The following is a 21,009-nucleotide window of genomic DNA, read 5'->3' on the forward strand; positions in this document are numbered from 1 at the left end:
CCACCTAAATTATAAACAACCACGTTCCCGCGGGTGCGCAAACGGAGAATATTGGTGGGACGACCCCAAAGCAAAACGGCTGGTGACCTCACCAAGAAAACAAGTAGAATTTAACAAGAGTAAATCAAACAGCATATCACCAATCACTTAACTTCTAATAAACTGCGATTTCTCGAGAAGACCTGGCGTAGCACCCCCAAAACGCTCTCCCGAACCGTCCGCTACCAGCCGCTTCAACGGACGCAGGAAGGCGTGCCGATCTCCCGTCTCACGGCTTCGCAGCTCGCACCAGCCAGACCGATGTCGTGGGTTGACTCCTGTTGCTCTCGTGTCGACCGTGAAGTCACTACCCCTCGCTATACGGCGAGGCCCACTGTACTCACGTGGCGACCTCACATGCGCCGACGCTCAAGACGGACAAGTCATCTTGTGTCTCAGTACACGACCGACCAGCCGATCGATCCAACCGCCAATGACCATTCCCTGAACAAACTCGAGCAGACTGGCGGCATAACGCGCAGACTCAGATGCAGGAATTAAGCCCCGACGGGGCGACCACTCGCTGACTTCTCTTACTGGCGGAGTGGAAAGACTCTCATTTTGCCGGCCTTAAAGGTTGATCCGAACGACAGACATACTAGCATTCCGAACGACAGACAGACTCAAACTGCCTAACAAATGCGGACGAGAGACAGACTAGTAAGCTGGGGTCGAGAGACTGGCCCAGACTAACCGCCTAGCGAGCTCGTAGCGCCCCTTAAATGCACTTGAACAACAACCTTTCCCTTCCCACCAGAGGGAGACACCAAAGCTGCGACTGCCACAGCGGCGCCACCGCCAGAAACGGAGGGTGACTGCTTCACACTACGCGCTGCGGCGCGCTCTACAAAACAGCAATTTTTACCACGGCTCAATGGGGATGGCGATGTTTCTGAGTTTGACCGAGGACAGGTGGCCCGGTGGCTCGGCATGTGCATTTTGGAAACTGCACGACTTGTCGGGTGTTTGAGGAGTGCTGTGGTCGGTGTCAACACATGGAAAACCAAGTTGAAACCACGTCCAGACGTCGTGGGAGTTGAGCGGCCACCCCTCGTTATGGATGTCGGGCGTCTTATGTTGGACAGACTGGTAAAACAGAACCAACATCAGAGTTTAATGCTGGGCAGAGTACATGGCTGGACATACAGTGCACCAGACACCCCTAATGATGGGCCTCTGCAGCTGACGACCCATGCATGGTTTACGTGGCGTTGTCCACTTCTCCGCCTACCTTTGACGAAAGTGCAGAAACACGCTAGGCGGAAATGGTGTCACTGGGGTCAGGACTGGCATCAGATAGTGTTTTCGTACGAATCCAGGCTGTCTTTGTTTGAAAACGATAGTCGCATTTTGTTTCGCTGCAGAGAAGAGGAGTGGCAACAAAGTGACTGCATTCACACGACATAGAGTGTCAATTCAAGGCCTTATGGTGTTGGTGCGTGTCCAGGGCACTGTGACCAGCGTGACCTACGTGAACAATATCCTGCCACCCGCAGACACACATTTTCTACACAACACTCCAGACGCCATTTTTCAGCAAGACAATGCACAACCACATGTTGCTGCAAGAACAAGTGGCTTCTTGGTGTCGTAGTGCGTCAGACTTTTGCCCCGGACCTCCAGGTTACCAGACTTGTCTCAATCTCAAATTTGTGGGACATGGTGAAAGTACGGTTGCAGCAATGTTACCCAATGCCAACCACCACAGATGAACTTTGGGACCAGGTGAATGCAGCATGGATGTCTATATCACATGACGCCATTCACGCTTATATGCGTCAATGCTATCACGCATGGGACGAGTTATCAGGGCCCATTGCGGACTTTGTGCCTACTAGGCAGCAGAATACATGCTGAACCGAGGTGACTGAAATGCTAATCATTTCTGCAGAACATGCTATTGTAGATGTCCTGTGAATATGAACTTCGTATCTCTAGTTGTTCAAGGTGTTTTGTTTTTTTCCAAACATGAGTGTTGATTCATGATATCATGTTGTTCTACAGTCTATATCAAGAACGTAGCTATTCGATAATCATTACTTGATAAATACGTTTTGAAGAATACTTCACTTACTGACAAAAAAACTGTAGCACCCAGAACATGTAGTCGGATGTCAATGTCACTTCATACACGTACACACCATGGGCAGAAATGTAACTAATTATCGTTGCAATTTTCTGTAACAGGTAGACATGTCACCAGCCTGCTTTAGTGTTGTTTGTATTTGAGTTGTTACGTGGCCTGGTAGGGTATATAAGGGGAGCTAATGCCTTTAGATGCTGAGTGACCACTGTAAAGGACACGGAGAGGTTACGTACTCGTGTGACGCAACGTTATCAGCAAATGACCGAATTTCAAAAGTATCTCATTGTGAATTTCCATTTGGCTGGCTGGGTAAATCGTACAATATCCAGGTTTTGGGGGCATCCGTATGTGGCAGTGGCTCAGTGTTGGACTGTATGGAACGTGAGGGCTGGCATACGCGTGGTCATCGTTCTGGTCGTCGGCAACAAGCGAGGATCTCCGCATTTATTTAAATTCATTTTAAAAACTTAGAATTATCTTTCCTGTTAAACTGAAAGATATTGTGTCTCTAACACATGTGTAGCTGCCATCCAACAACCAGTAATGAACGCCCTGATCCATTGGCTGGAAACTACCAGCAGCCGGATAAGGGAAATACCGACCGATGCGCAGGTTCCCGTTAACACTACACAAACGACTGCGTTCAGAGTCGTGCCATGATGGGGAAGCATAGTCTGGTGATGAATGGCTGCATTGTGTTTAAGGATGAATTACACTTCTGCACTACTTTGGATGGTATGGCGAAGCCTAGGAGAGAGTTCCTATTCTTCCAACGTTTGCCATAGCGATGTTAGTCCTGGCATCACAGTGTGGGCAGTCATCGGGTAGGATTCCATTCACAGTTGGAAGTGATTGAGGGAACTGTGATGGCACAACGCTACGTCACAGACATTTTACTTCCTCAATAGTTACTTCCTACGAGACAGTATAACGCTGCAATTTTTCAACAGGACAATGGTCTTCAACCTATGGCATGTGCCTCTATGAGCTGTATACCGATTTTGGGATACTCCTGTGGCCAGCCAGAACATGCGTGGCACCAATTCGGATCTCAACTCCGTTCCAGTCGCAGTGTCCGCGATATCAAGGACCAGTTACAACTGTGGGCCAGCTTGCCTCAGGAGGGGACAACGACTTTGTGACGTCCTTCCCAACTTAGACGGTGCATCAAGGCCAGAAGCTGTGCAACGTCACACTGACAAGTGGCCTCATACTTTCAAGTTCTTTGTGAATGTAATCGATTTTGTCATCACTGAAATAACATCACATATCCACTCAATCTTTGAAGTATCATTTAGTTTTATCCGCCCCTTCTGGCAGTTGCACTATTTATTATTATTTTTTTTGCAGGATTGTGTAAGATGCATTGCGGTTTTTAACTGTGTACATTCATTTTTCTCGTTCATGCTATCTAACTAATAGGTTGTAGTCTTGATCTGTTCTCTCTCTTGGAATACATTCAGCCAAGACCTTCTCTCGCCCATCTATCATGATTGGTGTGGCTACCAGTACCTCCCCCTTATATTTCACTCTCATGGTGTCTAACTACACTCCTGGAAATGGAAAAAAGAACACATTGACACCGGTGTGTCAGACCCACCATACTTGCTCCGGACACTGCGAGAGGGCTGTACAAGCAATGATCACACGCACGGCACAGCGGACACACCAGGAACCGCGGTGTTGGCCGTCGAATGGCGCTAGCTGCGCAGCATTTGTGCACCGCCGCCGTCAGTGTCAGCCAGTTTGCCGTGGCATACGGAGCTCCATCGCAGTCTTTAACACTGGTAGCATGCCGCGACAGCGTGGACGTGAACCGTATGTGCAGTTGACGGACTTTGAGCGAGGGCGTATAGTGGGCATGCGGGAGGCCGGGTGGACGTACCGCCGAATTGCTCAACACGTGGGGCGTGAGGTCTCCACAGTACATCGATGTTGTCGCCAGTGGTCGGCGGAAGGTGCACGTGCCCGTCGACCTGGGACCGGACCGCAGCGACGCACGGATGCACGCCAAGACCGTAGGATCCTACGCAGTGCCGTAGTGGACCGCACCGCCACTTCCCAGCAAATTAGGGACATTGTTGCTCCTGGGGTATCGGCGAGCACCATTCGAAACCGTCTCCATGAGGCTGGGCTACGGTCCCGCACACCGTTAGGCCGTCTTCCGCTCACGCCCCAACATCGTGCAGCCCGCCTCCAGTGGTGTCGCGACAGGCGTGAATGGAGGGACGAATGGAGACGTGTCGTCTTCAGCGATGAGAGTCGCTTCTGCCTTGGTGCCAATGATGGTCGTATGCGTGTTTGGCGCCGTGCAGGTGAGCGCCACAATCAGGACTGCATACGACCGAGGCACACAGGGCCAACACCCGGCATCATGGTGTGGGGAGCGATCTCCTACACTGGCCGTACACCACTGGTGATCGTCGAGGGGACACTGAATAGTGCACGGTACATCCAAACTGTCATCGAACCCATCGTTCTACCATTCCTAGACCGGCAAGGGAACTTGCTGTTCCAACAGGACAATGCACGTCCGCATGTATCCCGTGCCACCCAACGTGCTCTAGAAGGTGTAAGTCAACTACCCTGGCCAGCAAGGTCTCCGGATCTGTCCCCCATTGAGCATGTTTGGGACTGGACGAAGCGTCGTCTCACGCGGTCTGCACGTCCAGCACGAACGCTGGTCCAACTGAGGCGCCAGGTGGAAATGGCATGGCAAGCCGTTCCACAGGACTACATCCAGCATCTCTACGATCGTCTCCATGGGAGAATAGCAGCCTGCATTGCTGCGAAAGGTGGATATACACTGTACTAGTGCCGACATTGTGCATGCTCTGTTGCCTGTGTCTATGTGCCTGTGGTTCTGTCAGTGTGATCATGTGATGTATCTGACCCCAGGAATGTGTCCCTTCCTGGGACAATGAATTCACGGTGTTCTTATTTCAATTTTCAGGAGTGTATGTTTTCACTCAAGTGTGTGCTCGGATTCATTTTTTTGTTTCCATGTCCCCCAGTAATTCGCATCATCTCTCCACATCTGGCTCAGAAAATTCAAATCTGATTGATTTTTTCATTGTAAGCACTTGTCCCGCTGTTGTACGACGAACTACTGAGAGTCCGTCGGTTGCAGGCTGGGCGCAGCCCCTGAGGCATCGCCGCAGCAGTAACAGCTCTTCACCCCCGGAGCCTCCCAAGGACGCCAACGGCCGCCCCATGCCTCCCCCAGACGGCTACGCTCACGGAAGGGGGAGGAGGGACGCACACAGCTTTGGTTCTGAAACAACCACAGCAGCCCCACTAGAATACATCAATTCTGGTAAGTACCCATTCAGAGATATAGTGACCAGTGAGAACATAGTGATCACCCGCCCCCTATCGATATGAACCCGTCTGGCGATAGTAGCCTTACTTGGAGATGAATGACTCCCAATCAGACACATGCATGGTGCATGTAGTTTCGACGAGCATGCTTTCCATGTTTAGAATGGGGAATGTGCACCATCTGAGTTTGACCGAGGGCAGATTGTAATGGCCCAGAGGCTCGGCACTAGGAATTCGGAAACCGTACGACTTGTTGGTGTTAGAGGAGTGCTGAGATGGATTGCCTCATTACAGTTGTCGGACGTCATATGTTGGTCAGACTGCTAAAACAGGACAGGAGGCGATCTGTGGCGGAACTAACATGAGACTTTGGTGCTGGGCAGAGTACAAGTGTGGCTGGACGCACAATGCACTGAACACTCCTAAAGACCTAGTAGAGGATAAACGAGCTGTTCGTGGATGATGCTGTTGTCTACGATGAACTCGCTACTCTAGAAAATTGTAACGTAATGCATAATGATCATCAGAGGATCGGCGCTTGGTGCGAGGATTTTCAGTTAACCGGCAACATAAATAAATCTACTGCGTTGTTTATGAAGACCAGTTATTGTATAATTGCGCGATTGTCGAAAAGTCACTGTAAACAGTCACGTCTGCTAAGTACCTGTATATAAAGACACGGTCATTTTTGTAGTGGAATGACCACATAAAATTAATTGTAGGAGTGCCAGATGCTAGACAGAGTTTCGTTGTAAGAGTGCTCAGAAAGTGCAGTCCACTCATGAAGGAGCTAGTTTACGAAAGTATTGTTCGCCAGTCGGGGGCGTACAGATAGACCCAAAACGCTCGCTTTCGTGTGACCGAACAGGTCAGTCCAAGGAGGATTTCCAAGTGTCAATAACCAATCTCGATGAAACTTAGCGGGTGTGCAGAAGAGGCGAAATAGTGCCATACATATTTCTTTTTTTGTGCCCAAGTTCACTTTTAAGTGTTGAAACACATCCCAAAAGGTAACGTGGCATTGTTGGTATGGAGAGAATATCTTTGGTTCCCATATAAAAATTGATATGTAATTGACGTTCTTGATAACTGTATAATGGAATTCTGTAATAATTTGAAATTTTGCAAACCACCCTACCACCATTAATTAGTTTTGAAAAATGGAAAATTTTGTTACAACATAAATTAAAGAAGCTTTCAAGCTACTCACACCCATGTGTAATAAAGCTGTTTTCTGAAGTACTATTTCCGGAAAATAAGCTGTATACAATGTGCTGTCAGAGTATTTGCAACATAGCTTATTAAAATACCTGAACATCGACCCACTGTCCATAATTGTGTTGTATAAATGGAGCTGATGTTTTAACTACTGACGACGCCTTTGGCACAATTGTTTTATCAATCTCCATTGCAGGATGTGATTTTAGTGTATTTTACTTCTGATGAAGGTATATTTAGATACACTGAATTTTTAATGAATCTTTATCCTGCAACTGTTTTGGCAGTCATCATTTACCGTGAAGAATTTCAACAGTTGCTGTTTCAGCCATGTTTAAAATCTTGAAATATCTAAACATTCTTTATTAGTCTAGTTGTTTATTATACTCCTTTTTGTTTTATGTTTAAATTGTTATTTTACGTTTTATTCTTTTGTTTTTAGTTTACCGTTTCACATACGTGGATGAGTTGGGGTTGTTTGGGGGAAGAGACCAAACTGCGACGTCATCGGTCTCATCGGATTAGGGAAGGACGTTGGACGAAGTCGGCCGGGACCTTTCAAAGGAACTATCCCGACATTAGCCTGGAGAGATTTAGGAGAATCACAGAAAACCTAAATCAGGATGGCCGGACGCGGGATTGAACCGTCGTCCTCCCGAATGCGAGTCCAGTGTGCTAGCCACTTCGCCACCTCGCTTGTTCACATACGTGTATTTTGTTATTGAAAATAATAACTCGTCATCATGATACAAAATCATCATTATAATATTAATCTGTAAATTGCTGCTTAAAACATAACATTTTGTAACATCTAACACATGAAATGAACGAAATTTGTTCACGTAATGTGCATGATGGAGAACACAACGAAAAATAAATAAATAAATAAATAAATAAAATTAGTAGGATGTTAAATTGTCGTGTGTGATCCACTAAATATCTTGATTTGTATCAGACATATTTCAGTATACTGCTAAGCCATGGCGAAAAGAACTGATGATGCACTAGTGACTGCAGCTTAATTATATTGTTTCTTAAGTGGAGATCGACATCTAACTCATTCAACAGAGCTAGATCTGAAAATCTGTACCTGTGCCGTCGAGTCCTTTGGGATCACCAGGTAAACAAGTCTCTTGTCCTCAGGAACGATGCTATATACTGTTCTTTCACACTGGCAGCCCTAAGAATCTAACAATAATACACATTTTTGTTCAAATGGCTCTGAGCACTATGGGATTCAACTGCTGAGGTCATTAGTCCCCTAGAACTTAGAACTAGTTAAACCTAACTAACCTAAGGACATCACAAACATCCATGCCCGAGGCAGGATTCGAACCTGCGACCGTAGCGGTCTTGCGGGTCCAGACTGCAGCGCCTTTAACCGCACGGCCACATCGGCCGGCTCACATTTTTGTCCTTCACTGGGAACGAAAACATGTTTCAAATATCTTTTGGAACAGTCAGATGTTTGTTTATCAGATTTCCGTGTTGTCACGAGGACATTAGGGCTTCAAAAATTCTCAAATTCTCGGTCCAAAAGTGTCATTAGTTTCTCCTAAAACTATGAAATGGCGGTTGTTCAGTGTGAAAAAACAGTTTTGACTACCACACGCAAGGACAAGAAACATGTTCATCTGGTGATTCCAAAGGTCTTGACGGCGCAGGTACAAACGTGGTACGTATACGTGTACAGCTTTAGACGTTGGAACAACTTCGTGCGAAGAATTTCAAAATTTCAGATCTAGTTCCGTTGGATGATTATGATGTCAATTTATAATTGAGAAACTATGTAATTAAGTTGCTATTACTAGTACATCATCAATTCTTTTCTCCACGGCTTACCAGTGTACTGAAATACGCGTGATATAATTTGGGATGCTTAGAGGATTACCCGCGACAATTTTAAATCCTGCTGAATTTTGTTTTGTATTGTGTTCTACATTATGTATATTATGTGAAAAAATTTCGTTCCTTTTATGTGGAAGATGTAAGACAACGTTATGTTTTAAGCATTTATCTACAGATTATCATTTTTGTAATTATTTTGTACCATAATAATGAGTTATTTATTACTTTCGATTAACAAAATACACATATTTGAAACGGTAAATTAAAAAAGAATAAAACGTAAAGTAATTTAGAACATAAACCAAATATAAGTACAATAAATAACTAGACTAATAATGAATGTTTATAAATTTTAATTAGGTACGTTGGAAATACTGTGACAGTACAATGGATACAGATTATTTTCCAAAAATAGTATTTCAGAAACCGGCTTTATTACACATGCATGTATATAACTTGAAAGCTTCTTTAATTTCTGTTGTAACAAAATTTTTCATTTTTTAAAATTAATTAATGGAGGTGGCGTAATTTGCAAAATTTCAAATTATTACGAAATTCGGTTATACAGTTTTCAAGAACGTTAATTACAAAATGGTTCAAATGGCTCTGAGCACTATGGGACTCAACTGCTGAGGTCATTAGTCCCGTAGAACTTAGAACTAGTTAAACCTAACTAACCTAAGGACAAACATCCATGCCCGAGGCAGGATTCGAACCTGCACGGCCGGCCGTTAATTACATATCAGCCTTTAAACGAGAAACATTTTTTATAGGTCAATGTTTCGGTGTTATTCCCTCCACACCTAATATGCCAGACTACTTTTAGGGATGTGTTTCACACCTTAAAAGAGTAATTAGCAACAAAAAAAAAATCAAGAAACACTTTATTTTGTCCACTTTACACACCCGCCAAGTTTCAAGACCGTTTATTAACACTTGGGAATGTTCCCCTGTTAGTAGATGCAGAATCTTCAGACGAAGGGGAAACATACAAGAATGTGTCGGTGTGATGGCGTCAGAGAGTGCAATATCAGGATGTAAGTTCTAACATGAAAGAATGACTGGACTTCGGGAATCGGGTTTGTAGTTCCATGACATTGCGGCTCTTACATGGCACGCTGCTGCGACAGTGCTGTATGCGAGAAACCGGTGGATAGAGCGGGGACCTACACAGCAATGAGCGGGTACTGCAACACACGCTGTGCCCATCACGCAGGATCTACATCTACATCTACATCCATACTCCGCAAGCCACCTGACGGTGTGTGGCGGAGGGTACCCTGAGTACCTCTATCGGTTCTCCCTTCTATTCCAGTCTCGTATCGTTCGTGGAAAGAAGGATTGTCGGTATGCCTCTGTGTGGGCTCTAATCTCTCTGATTTTATCCTCATGGTCACTTCGCGAGATATACGTAGGAGGGAGAAATATACTGCTTGACTCTTCGCTGAAGGTATGTTCTCGAAACTTTAACAAAAGCCCGTACCGAGCTACTGAGCGTCTCTCTTGCAGAGTCTTACACTGGAGTTTATCTATCATCTCCGTAACGCTTTCGCGATTACTAAATGATCCTGTAACGAAGCGCGCTGCTCTCCGTTGGATCTTCTCTATCTCTTCTATCAACCCTATCTGGTACGGATCCCACACTGCTGAGCAGTATTCAAGCAGTGGGCGAACAAGCGTACTGTAACCTACTTCCTTTGCTTTCGGATTGCATTTCCTTAGTATTCTTCCAATGAATCTCAGTCTGGCATCTGCTTTACCGACGATCAACTGTATATGATCATTCCATTTTACATCACTCCTAATGCGTACTCCCAGATAATTTATGGAATTAACTGCTTCCAGTTGCTGACCTGCTATTTTGTAGCTAAATGATAAGGGATCTATCTTTCTACGTATTCGCAGCACATTACACTTGTCTACATTGAGATTCAATTGCCATTCCTTGCACCATGCGTCAATTCGCTGCAGATCCTCCTGCATTTCAGCACAATTTTCCATTGTTACAACCTCTCGATACACCACAGCATCATCTGCAAAAAGCCTCAGCGAATTTCCGATGTCATCCACAAGGTGATTTATGTATATTGTGAATAGCAACGGTCCTATGACACTACCCTGCGGCACACCTGAAATCACTCTTACTTCGGAAGACTTCTCTCCATTGAGAATGACATGCTGCGTTCTGTTATCTAGGAACACTTCAATCCAATCACACAATTGGTCTGGTAGTCCATATGCTCTTACTTTGTTCATTAAACGACTGTGGGGAACTGTATCGAACGCCTTGCGGAAGTCAAGGAACACAGCATCTACCTGTGAACCCGTGTCAATGGCCCTCTGAGTCTCGTGGACGAATAGCGAGCTGGGTTTCGCACGACCGTCTTTTTCGAAACCCATGCTGATTTCTACAGAGTAGATTTCTAGTCTCCAAAAAAGTCATTATACTCGAACATAATACGTGTTCCAAAATTCTACAACTGATCGACGTTAGAGATATAGGTCTATAGTTCTGCACATCTGTTCGACGTCCCTTCTTGAAAACGGGGATGACCTGTGCCCTTTTCCAATCCTTTGGAACGCTACGCTCTTCTAGAGACCTACGGTACACCGCTGCAAGAAGGGGGGCAAGTTCCTTCGCGTACTCTGTGTAAAATCGAACTGGTATCCCATCAGGTCCAGCGGCCTTTCCTCTTTTGAGCGATTTGAATTGTTTCTCTATCCCTCTGTCGTCTATTTCGATATCTACCATTTTGTCATCTGTGCGACAATCTAGAGACCGTCGTCTTGTCCGCATGGCCGCAACCGGCAGATCAGCTTCGTTCCAGTGTTTGCTCGACGTTGGAGCACTGCAGTCAGAAAGACTTCTATAGCATACAATCTCGCCTTCTCCTTACTCAGTATAACCTGAACAGCAACCTTTAGGTCAGGGAGATTTTAGAGCCCGAGTCACTACACCTTCTGCACGCAGCTCCGCAAGCCACATTTCAATAGGACAAGACCCGGCCACAAGTTGCGGGGGCTGTGCAAGCATTATTTAATAGGTGAAGCACACTAGAATCTGTGAAATACAAAACCAGACAGTGAAAAGTGTATGCATGACGAACGGGGTGTCCTTGTAACAGTAACCTGCGTGACCATAGGCACAGGGACGTCTAAAAACATTGAAAGTTATGCGGCTGTGACAGCACACTTCCTAACCAGGTTACACACAGCCGTTTTGAAAGATAAAGTTTCATAACAACAATTGCTCTGTGGAATTTCGTAGCTCCTCGTGCAGGAAAACATCCCACGAAATATTAAGTTTCTTTTGTTCATCGTTAACTGTCGCAGATAGCTATGCACTATAACAACTGTACAATTTTTTATACTTCATAGTGGTATATCACATTTTCGTAGTACGTGAATACAGGACTGCAGTCAAAGAACGTAAGACACACTTGGAGTAGCAAACGTACATCTGTTTTCGCGTTGTGTGCGCAGTCGACCGACTCTATTCTGCAGTCTGCTCCTGTCGATTGTTACCGAGCGAACGAACACGTTTCAGCCGCCGTTAGGGACTCGTAATAAATCACCCTTGTATTCTCCTTGCAGAACACACAGATATCTTTACGTTGGAGAAACTTCCAAAATGAAGACACGCTGATTTTCAAGGTGGAGCTTTCCCTGAACACCCAAAAAGCAGACTTCTGCAACCAAGGTGTCCACCAAGTTAACTGTCCTTGTGAAAAATGTATGGAATTGTAGAATAAACATGCAGAGTAGGATTAACGCCAACATCAAGTCTCATGGAGACAACTTGATTTTTTAGAGATGGTAAACTTCATTTTTAGAGATGGTAAACTTCATGACTGCACGTCGTGCTTTCCCATCGATCTCATCATATTCTCTTCTCACTCGCTCGCCGTTTCCACATTTACATGACAGCAAGAGCTTATCAGCTTTTTGTCTGTCTGTGTTCTGTTGAGGGAGTCACATGATGTACGGCATCATTTGTCTCTATTGAGCGAAAATGGCGAGCAGGGAATATGTATTGCCGGCTAAACATCAGCGAGCCTGAGCCATGTTAATGAGGACTAAGCGAAGGCAAGTCTGTGGAGCCAGGTCATCATTCACACATTACGCTGTGTTGCTCGGTAGTCGTTTATCTCGAAAGGAAGAGTGAGCAGCGAACATACGAAATGAAGAGTGGCCACTGTCGTTAGTAGGTTAAATATTCGTGCATGTTTTCTCTTACTGACTCGATTTCATTAAGTGGATTTTTTTTTATTTCAGTTGTAGAAACCGTTTCGAACCAGATTTATCAGATTTCGCGATACTAAAAGTGTTTTACTTGAATGTAGACAGAAACTTAGGGTAAATTTTAACTTACAGAGTTCGTAATTTCAAAACAATCATCTGATTTTACAAAGGAATATTTTTTACATAAGTGCACGTACAACTTTAAGGTAGGTAATATAGTTCACAAAATGTTCGATGTTCCTCCACCAGATGCACAATAAACATCCAGACGATAGCAAAATTAGTCTTTTGCTTTCTCGAGCACGCGGGGCGTTACTGCATTCACTCCTCTTGCTACGCATCTTCAGAGTTATGCACTGGTTTACAGAATTCGCGAGGGCCCTGATCACGCCGTTATGCTGAAGTGCACAGGTTCACCGTTTCTGATATAGCATAACATGGACGAAGACGAAGTGCTACCAACATCTTGTCTACAAGCGTGAGGTTAAAGAAAAGCATACGTGCATTGTCAGACTGTTTTAGACAATGTCGAATACTATATTTCTGCTGATTAATTTATCCCATATGTTTATTTGATGTGTTCATAAACTATCGCAAAAAGCACTATTTAGTACGCACTGTTCAAATACAAATGTACACTACTGGCCATTAAAATTGCTAAACCACGAAGATGACGTGCTACAGACGCGAAATTTAACCGATAAGAAGAAGATGCTGTGATATGCAAATGATTAGCTTTTCAGAGCATTCACACAAGGTTGGCGCCGGTGGCAACACCTACAACGTGCTCACATGAGGAAAGTTTCCAACCGATTTCTCATACACAAACAGCAGTTGACCGGCGTTACATGGTGAAATGTTGTTGTGATGCTTCGTGTAAGGACGAGAAATGCGTATCATCACGTTTCCGACTTTGATAAAGGTCGGATTGTAGCCTAACGCGATTGCGGTTTATCGTATCGCGACTTTGCTGCTTGCATTGGTCTAGATCCAATGACTGTTAGCAGAATATGGAATCGGTGAGTTCAGGAGGGTAATACGGCACGCCGTGCTGGATCCCAACGACCTCGTATCACTAGCAGTCGCGATGACAGGCATCTTATCCGCATGGCTGTAACGGATCGTGCAGCCACGTCTCGATCACTGAGTCAACAGATGGGGACGTTTGCGAGACAACAACCATCTGCACGAACAGTTCGGCGACGTTTGCAGCAGCATGGACTATCAGCTCGGAGACCATGGCTGCGGTTACCCTTGACGCTGCTTCACAGGCAGGAGCGCCTGCGATGGTGTACTCAACGACGAACCTGGGTGCACGAATGGCAAAACATCATTTTTTCGGATGAATCCAGGTTCTGTTTACAGCATCATGATGGTCGCATCCGTTTTTGGCGTCATTGCGGTGAATGCGTGTATTCGTCATCGCCATACTGGCGGATCACCCGGCGTGATGGTGCCATTGGTTGCACATCTCGGTCACCTCTTGTTCGCACTGACTGCACTATGAACAGTGGGCGTTACATTTCAGATAGGTTACGACCCGTGGCTCTACCCTTCATTCGATCCCTGCGAAACCCTACATTTCAGCAGGATAATGCACGACCCCATGTTGCAGGTCCTGAACGGGCCTTTCTGGATACAGAAAGTGTTCGACTGCTGCCCTGGCCAACACATTCTCCAGATCTCTCACCAATTGAAAACGCCTAGTTAATGGTGGCCGAGCAACTAGCTCGTCACAATACGCCAGTCACTACTCTTGATGAACTGTGGTATCGTGTTGAAGCTGCATGGGCAGCTGTACCTGTACACGCCATCCAAGCTCTGTTTGACTCAATTCCCAGGCGTATCAAGGCCGTTATTACTGCCAGAGGTGGTTGTTCTGGGTACTGATTTCTCAGCATCTATGTACCGAAATTGCGTGAAAATGTAATCACATGTCAGTTCTAGTATAATATATTTGTCCAATGAATACCCGTTTATCATCTGCATTTCTTTTTGGTGTAGCAATTTTAATGGCCTGTAGTGTATTACAACTTATCATAGAATTTTACGAAAAGTCTTTTTTAACTAAACAAAATATCGCGAACATTCACGAATTAACTTTTGCCTTCGAAATTGTCTATGTCTACTTTCAGTCCACAGCCATAATGAAGTAGTGTTACAGGGAGGACTACCATGGAAATATGCAATTGTAGCAGTAGTGGTAGATACCTAACGAAATCCACTTAAAGAATTATTCAGTACGACAACTGAGTCAAAGCAGTTGACGGAAGCAGAAAATGCAGGCATTAAGAAAAGTACAATTCTGCAAGTTCTTCGCCTTTAGGTCTACAGCGCACAGAATCAAGTAGCGACAAAACCTGTGGCGGAGAAGTTGTCTTAAGATATGTTTACTGATTGTCGATCTGTGTGCTAGTGCGTCTTTACATAATAAGTAAAAGTGTTGTCTCCATTGAGATTAGAGTTGGAAACTAACACAGGTGAACATTTTACCACTGAGCTAGCATACAACTGTAACAGACATCGCTGCCTTGTTGCCTCAGTCATGGCTAAGAAGGATAATTCAGAACCTATACGGCAAAGTAAGCTACAGTTGCTTTAGGAACAATGTTCCTGGCGACAAAAACATGAATTTTCTACCTTCGCTTCATCCCTTAAGTGAGAGTCATTCATAACATTTAATGCAATCGAAAAAAATACACGGAGTGGATTTACCAGGATAATTAAGAACTACCCCAGGAAGTAAATCTACAGCCACATAGTTGCCAAACGCTTTTTAAAATGTTGCTGATTCTCGATTAGACTAGCGACACGCAGAATACGTGTGCTCAGCTGATGCGTTTTCTTCACTGGGAAAGCTTGCGCCGGCTGCCAACGCATTGCCTGGTAGTAGAAATACCTGGTAGTAATCAGTAAGTTTTGTTCGCATCTCTGTAACTACGATTTAGGTCTAAAGTGTAGTTACGAATAACATTCAGATGCACCGACTGCAATTCGTACATCATAAATAAAGAGCAGGGGAAATTATTTTGGCGGTTCTCCTCTAGTTGCTGTCATAGCTATTTTTGTTTTTCTGTCTTAAGCGAACTGCTCACTAGCGAAGATATTCATTCACCGGAAGCGAATCGCTTTATTGGCGTCAGAAGCCACTAATAATATTATGAGTAAATTTCTATAATTTAATATTATTTACTTGGAAACAGCTTTCCTTGTGAATGCTTGCACTGGCACCATCTGTAATACATAGTAACACAAATTAGAAAGACAACTTAACAGATATTACAAAGCGCGAACATCCACAAAGAAATTTCAATAGCTACGAATAACATACAGTTTCAAATCATAAAAACAATACCTGTAAGGAAATTTTTCACAATGACCAAAAAATAGGACCCAAAAGCCGCAGAAAGACAGTTAAACGAGTGAATAATTACAGTGCAAATTCGATTCCAGCTACTGATGGTTAACACTCGTTTCACAGCACTTCCCGCATTCGTGACGTCAATTTGACGTTACACGCAATATTGACGACAGCCCGATCGCTTATCGACTTTGTGGCAAGGGAATGATTTTGCTCTTCGTTTCACTCGTAGCAATTTAAGTTTAGGTTCATGCCTAACCACTCTCTCAGAAATCACCACAAACTCGGAAATAAACAGCGAAATATTTTCAGCAAGGAATAATATGAATGTTACACTTATTCGTTTCACTAGCAGCAATTTAAGGTGTCGTCTTAGGTTCATGCCTAACCATACACTCGAAAGCGCCACATATTCGGAAATAAAGAGCCAAATACTTGTGGTATGAAGAACATGAATTTTATTGCTGCTTATTTCAGTCGCAGCCTCCCTATTTGGTTCTTGATTAACCACACACTCGGAAATCGCTAAATATTTATCTCAATCTACGTTGTATAATCAGAATGAAATCTAAATAACATCTAATACTGCAGAACATACATATACTAGTTTCATAAGAAGGTCGCAACACCGACATGAACAGAAAACTATTTACATGCGGCGAGATATAAACCATTATCTTTCAGCTCCAGAAACAACGACGTTATCTATTACGCTAACACTTACTCGTTTGACTTTTGTTTCTTGATCTGGTTAGCATAGAATTTCTTGAAGGCTTATGTCATTGATGCATTATTAAATGACATTTAAAGATAAAGATGACGTGTTCGTGAAAAATTTTCGATGTTTCGTTAGCTTGGAACGACATACTGCAAATTATAATACTATCGTGTTTCATACTTAATTTGTAAATTAATGACGATAACAATTCACATCTGAAGAGCACTCGCATATGAACGGACTAACCGTCGATAAATCCTTATGTGACGTTCAGTTATAGCAATAATTATAATAAATCATTCCAAGAATGAGGTGTTTCTATAAATCTCTAATACGTGTACATGAAGTCTTGTGAGACGCCTGTATCAAACGGTAATGAAAGTCGATAGCAGTTCCTGTTGTCGTCGATGTTAAGAGTGACGTCAAACTACTGGTGATGCTCTGTCAATAAAAGGGAAAAGCGCCTGGTGAATGTGATTTTTAGTTTTCACAGTTGTCGCATTTTGATTGTAGTTTATTTCCCTGTTGTTTCACTATCTTGTCCGCCCAGATAGCTGAGTGGTTGCCGGCACGATAGCTCAGCGTGTTTGGTCAGAGGGCTGCATGCTCTCTGTAATAATAAAAAAAAACTGAGTCAAGGAATCAGCGATCAACTTGAACGGATGTCTTGTGACGTCCGCCCAGACCAAACGCAACGAGCTATATCGAACAATATGAGGAAAAGAAAGGAAAGAGTGGTCAGCCCGGCGGTCTGTCAAGCCAAGGGGCCCGGGACTAGGTGTTGTCCTCATTATCATTTCATCATCATCAGTGGAAGGCAACGCGAAACCACCACTGGAAAGAGTTCCCTAGACGCTCATGCAGAGGACCTCTCGAACGAGGCTTCCCCCATAACAAGACCGGCCGTAAGGCGGAACACAAAGTTTTTCACTATCTTGCAGTGACGCAAAGCTGCAGGACGCGGATTCGTGTATAATAAAACACATGCTGCATTGAGGTACCAGTAAGAGTACGATAAACCTGTTTTGTACCGTAATACCCCATATTAACCCATAAAAATCAATAAATTAGTTCACTATACGAATCGAAAGACATTTTTTAGTTACGAGCGGTCTCCTAAAGAGCCATGACTATCACCTGTGCTGTCACGTATAACAGTGTTCACATTTATATGGATCAGCGATATTAATCATGTGTTGCTAACAAAAAAGAGAACGATTTTCAATATCAGTTGTATACCAGTGCAAAAGTTTTCAAATCGATGCTAACGATGTGACTGTAATGGTATTGTGCTTTGTATTTATTCTTGATGTACAAGTTGCGAATATGGAGAGTACATTTAAGTCTAATAACGGTCAATCCTTGTTGTTGTTGTTGTGGTCTTCAGTCCTGAGACTGGTTTGATGCAGCTCTCCATGCTACTCTATCCTGTGCAAGCTTCTTCATCTCCCAGTACCTACTGCAACCTTTTGAACCTTCTTAGTGTATTCATCTCTTGGTCTCCCTCTACGATTTTTACCCTCCACGCTGCCCTCCAATACTAAATTGGTGATCCCTTGATGCCTCAGAACATGTCCTACCAACAGATCCCTTCTTCTAGTCAAGTTGTGCCACAAACTTCTCTTCTCCCCAATCCAGTTCAATACCTCCTCATTGGTTATGTGAGCCGGCTGGAGTGGCCGAGCGGTTCTAGGCGCTTCAGTCTGGAACCACGCAACCGCTACGGTCGCAGGTTCGAATCCTGCCTCGGGCATGGATGTGTGTGATGTCCTTAGGTTAGTTAGGTTTAAGTAGTTCTAAGTTCTAGGGGACTGATGACCTCAGATGTTAAGTCCCATAGTGCTCAGAGCCATTTGAACCATTTTTTGGTTATGTGATCTACCCATCTAATCTTCAGCATTCTTCTGTAGCACCACATTTCGAAAGCTTCTATTCTCTTCTTGTCCAAACTATTTATCTTCCATGTTTCACTTCCATACATGGCCACATTCCATACAAATACTTTCAGAAATGATTTCCTGACACTTAAATCTATATTAGATGTTAACAAATTTCTCTTCTTCAGAAACGCTTTCCTTGTCATTGCCAGTCTACATTTTATATCCTCTCTACTTCGACCATCATCAGTTATTTTGCTCCCCAAATAGCAAATTTCCTTTACTCCTTAAGTGTCTCATTTCCTAATCTAATTCCCTCAGCATCACCTGACTTAATTCGACTACATTCCATTATCCTCGTTTTGCTTCTGTTGATGTTCATCTTATATCCTCCTTTCAAGACACTATCCATTCCGTTCAACTGCTCTTCCAAGTCCTTTGCTGTCTCTGTCAGTCAATCCTTATGTAGTATTAAATAAAATTACCGTGTAAATCATTTATTTAAAACCTTATGTAGTATTTAAATCCTTATGTAGTATTAAATAAAATTACCGTGTAAATCATTTATTTAAATTGGGCATTTACTGAGCTGATGGCGTTCGTACTCAAAACTTTACTCACATACAACATAAAGCTGTCAAGAACATTTCTCTACCATGAACCAACCTTAAATTCATCCCATAGTGTTATCATATCGCAGACTTTAAAACAAGTAGTCTGGCAGTCGGTGGATTGCACAAGGTGATAAGAAGGAATCTTGTTTTAAAGGCCAATGTCGTATCGCAGTTTCAAGAGTCCAGGCACATGTTTTCGGACTTTCTGTAGACATAATTCTGCACACACACACACACACACACACACACACACACACACACACACACACACACACACAGGTGCGAGCGCGATAGCAGGCAGAGAGAGAGAGAGAGAGAGTGAGAGAGACAGAGAAAGAGAGTCGTTGTTTTGAAAGTTGTGTCCCATTTGTCGCTGTCGTAAGATAAATAACCTATGTGGAACTAAATAATCATTCAGTACATAGCCATAAAACAACTTGAAAGGTGGACTGGATGCAGCTACTTCGCGACAGCTTAACAGAAGTAACCCACGTTCATGTGTAGAGTATATCAAAACGACCGTAAATAATGACTTGTTAAGGACATCAGTGAAACAGCCCCTCACCGACTTCCAGTTCTATAGAATCTGAAACTTACTGTGAATTTTGATCATACATAGGTTCTGCCAGAGAGAAGCGCAGCAGTGTTGATGACGAGGCAGCGGCGTCACCTCACGTCCTGGAGGTGACAGGTGGCAGGAACCGTCGTTCCAGCAACCATTCGGCGCCACCAAGAGGCCCGCCCCCCAACCGAGGGCGCAGGGCTGCTGGGGACCTTGAGAGTGGTGAGTGCATGCGGCTTTATATACGGAGGCTGTGGATGTGAGAGGCGTACCAGCAGCAGGTGCACCAAGGCATTGTTAGCCGTGTTGCGACAGTCTAGGAATACATGACATTCCTACAGATCAAGGAAAAAATAAAAAAAATTACAACTCGGCTGGCAGATTGTAATCAAACTGCATAACGCATTTTTATCTTCCATTTCCAGCAGCCCTCTCTGTCATACTCGAATCTGGACGTTTCTCAAAAGCATCTATCGTTATTTGATAAAGCTTTTCTACTAAACGCCATCCCACCTTATATTATGTTACACTGTTTTATCTCATTACTTACCTGACGTCCGCGGCTCGTGGTCTTGGAGTAGCATTGTCGCTTCTCGCGTACGGGGTCCCGGGTTTGATTCCCGGCGGGGTTAGGGATTTTCTCTACCACGAGATGACTGGGAGTTGTGTGTCTTTCATCTTCATTCATTCGAAAGTCGCCGTAGTGGCGTTAAAGAAAGACCTCGCGAGGGGTCTCCCGGCCACCAATCCCATACGCTCATTACTTAACTGACTGTTTTATCTGTAGTATTCTTCACTGTTCTCTGCTGTATTGGAAATGGCTATGTCAAAGCTGAGGTGGGAAGGTAAGGGAATTAGAATTAATGGAAGAAGGCTTACCAACTTGAGATTTGCTGATGATATTGCCTTACTGGCCAAAGACTTCGCAGAGCTCCAAAACTTAGTTACAGATCTTGCATCGGAATGTCAGCTGGTTGGCTTGAACATGAACCTTTCCAAAACAAAAGAAATATCCAACAAATGGGTCCCAGATGGAGATGTGAAAGTCAAGGACAGTCTACTAGAAGAGGTCAGTGAATATGTCTACCTTGGCCAGATTATAAATATGAAGGGAGACATAAGG

General features: G+C 44.0%; 1 protein-coding gene across 5 annotated transcripts in view; it reads left to right on the forward strand.

Annotated features, from left to right (window-relative positions):
• The window catches only part of LOC126251640 (basic salivary proline-rich protein 3-like), a 101,830-nt gene that overhangs the window by 32,316 nt on the left and 48,505 nt on the right, over window positions 1–21,009 (forward strand). For 4 of the 5 annotated variants that reach the window (XM_049952189.1, XM_049952190.1, XM_049952191.1 and 1 more), the window contains 2 exons: window positions 5,256–5,441; window positions 19,944–20,108. In XM_049952189.1, the coding sequence (XP_049808146.1) occupies window positions 5,256–5,441; window positions 19,944–20,108 (351 nt within the window). The remainder of the gene's footprint in view (window positions 1–5,255; window positions 5,442–19,943; window positions 20,109–21,009) is intronic. The other variant, XM_049952193.1, reaches the window with a different exon arrangement.

This window comes from Schistocerca nitens, chromosome 4 (assembly GCF_023898315.1).
Source record: "Schistocerca nitens isolate TAMUIC-IGC-003100 chromosome 4, iqSchNite1.1, whole genome shotgun sequence".
Classification (NCBI taxonomy): Eukaryota; Metazoa; Arthropoda; class Insecta; order Orthoptera; family Acrididae; genus Schistocerca; species Schistocerca nitens.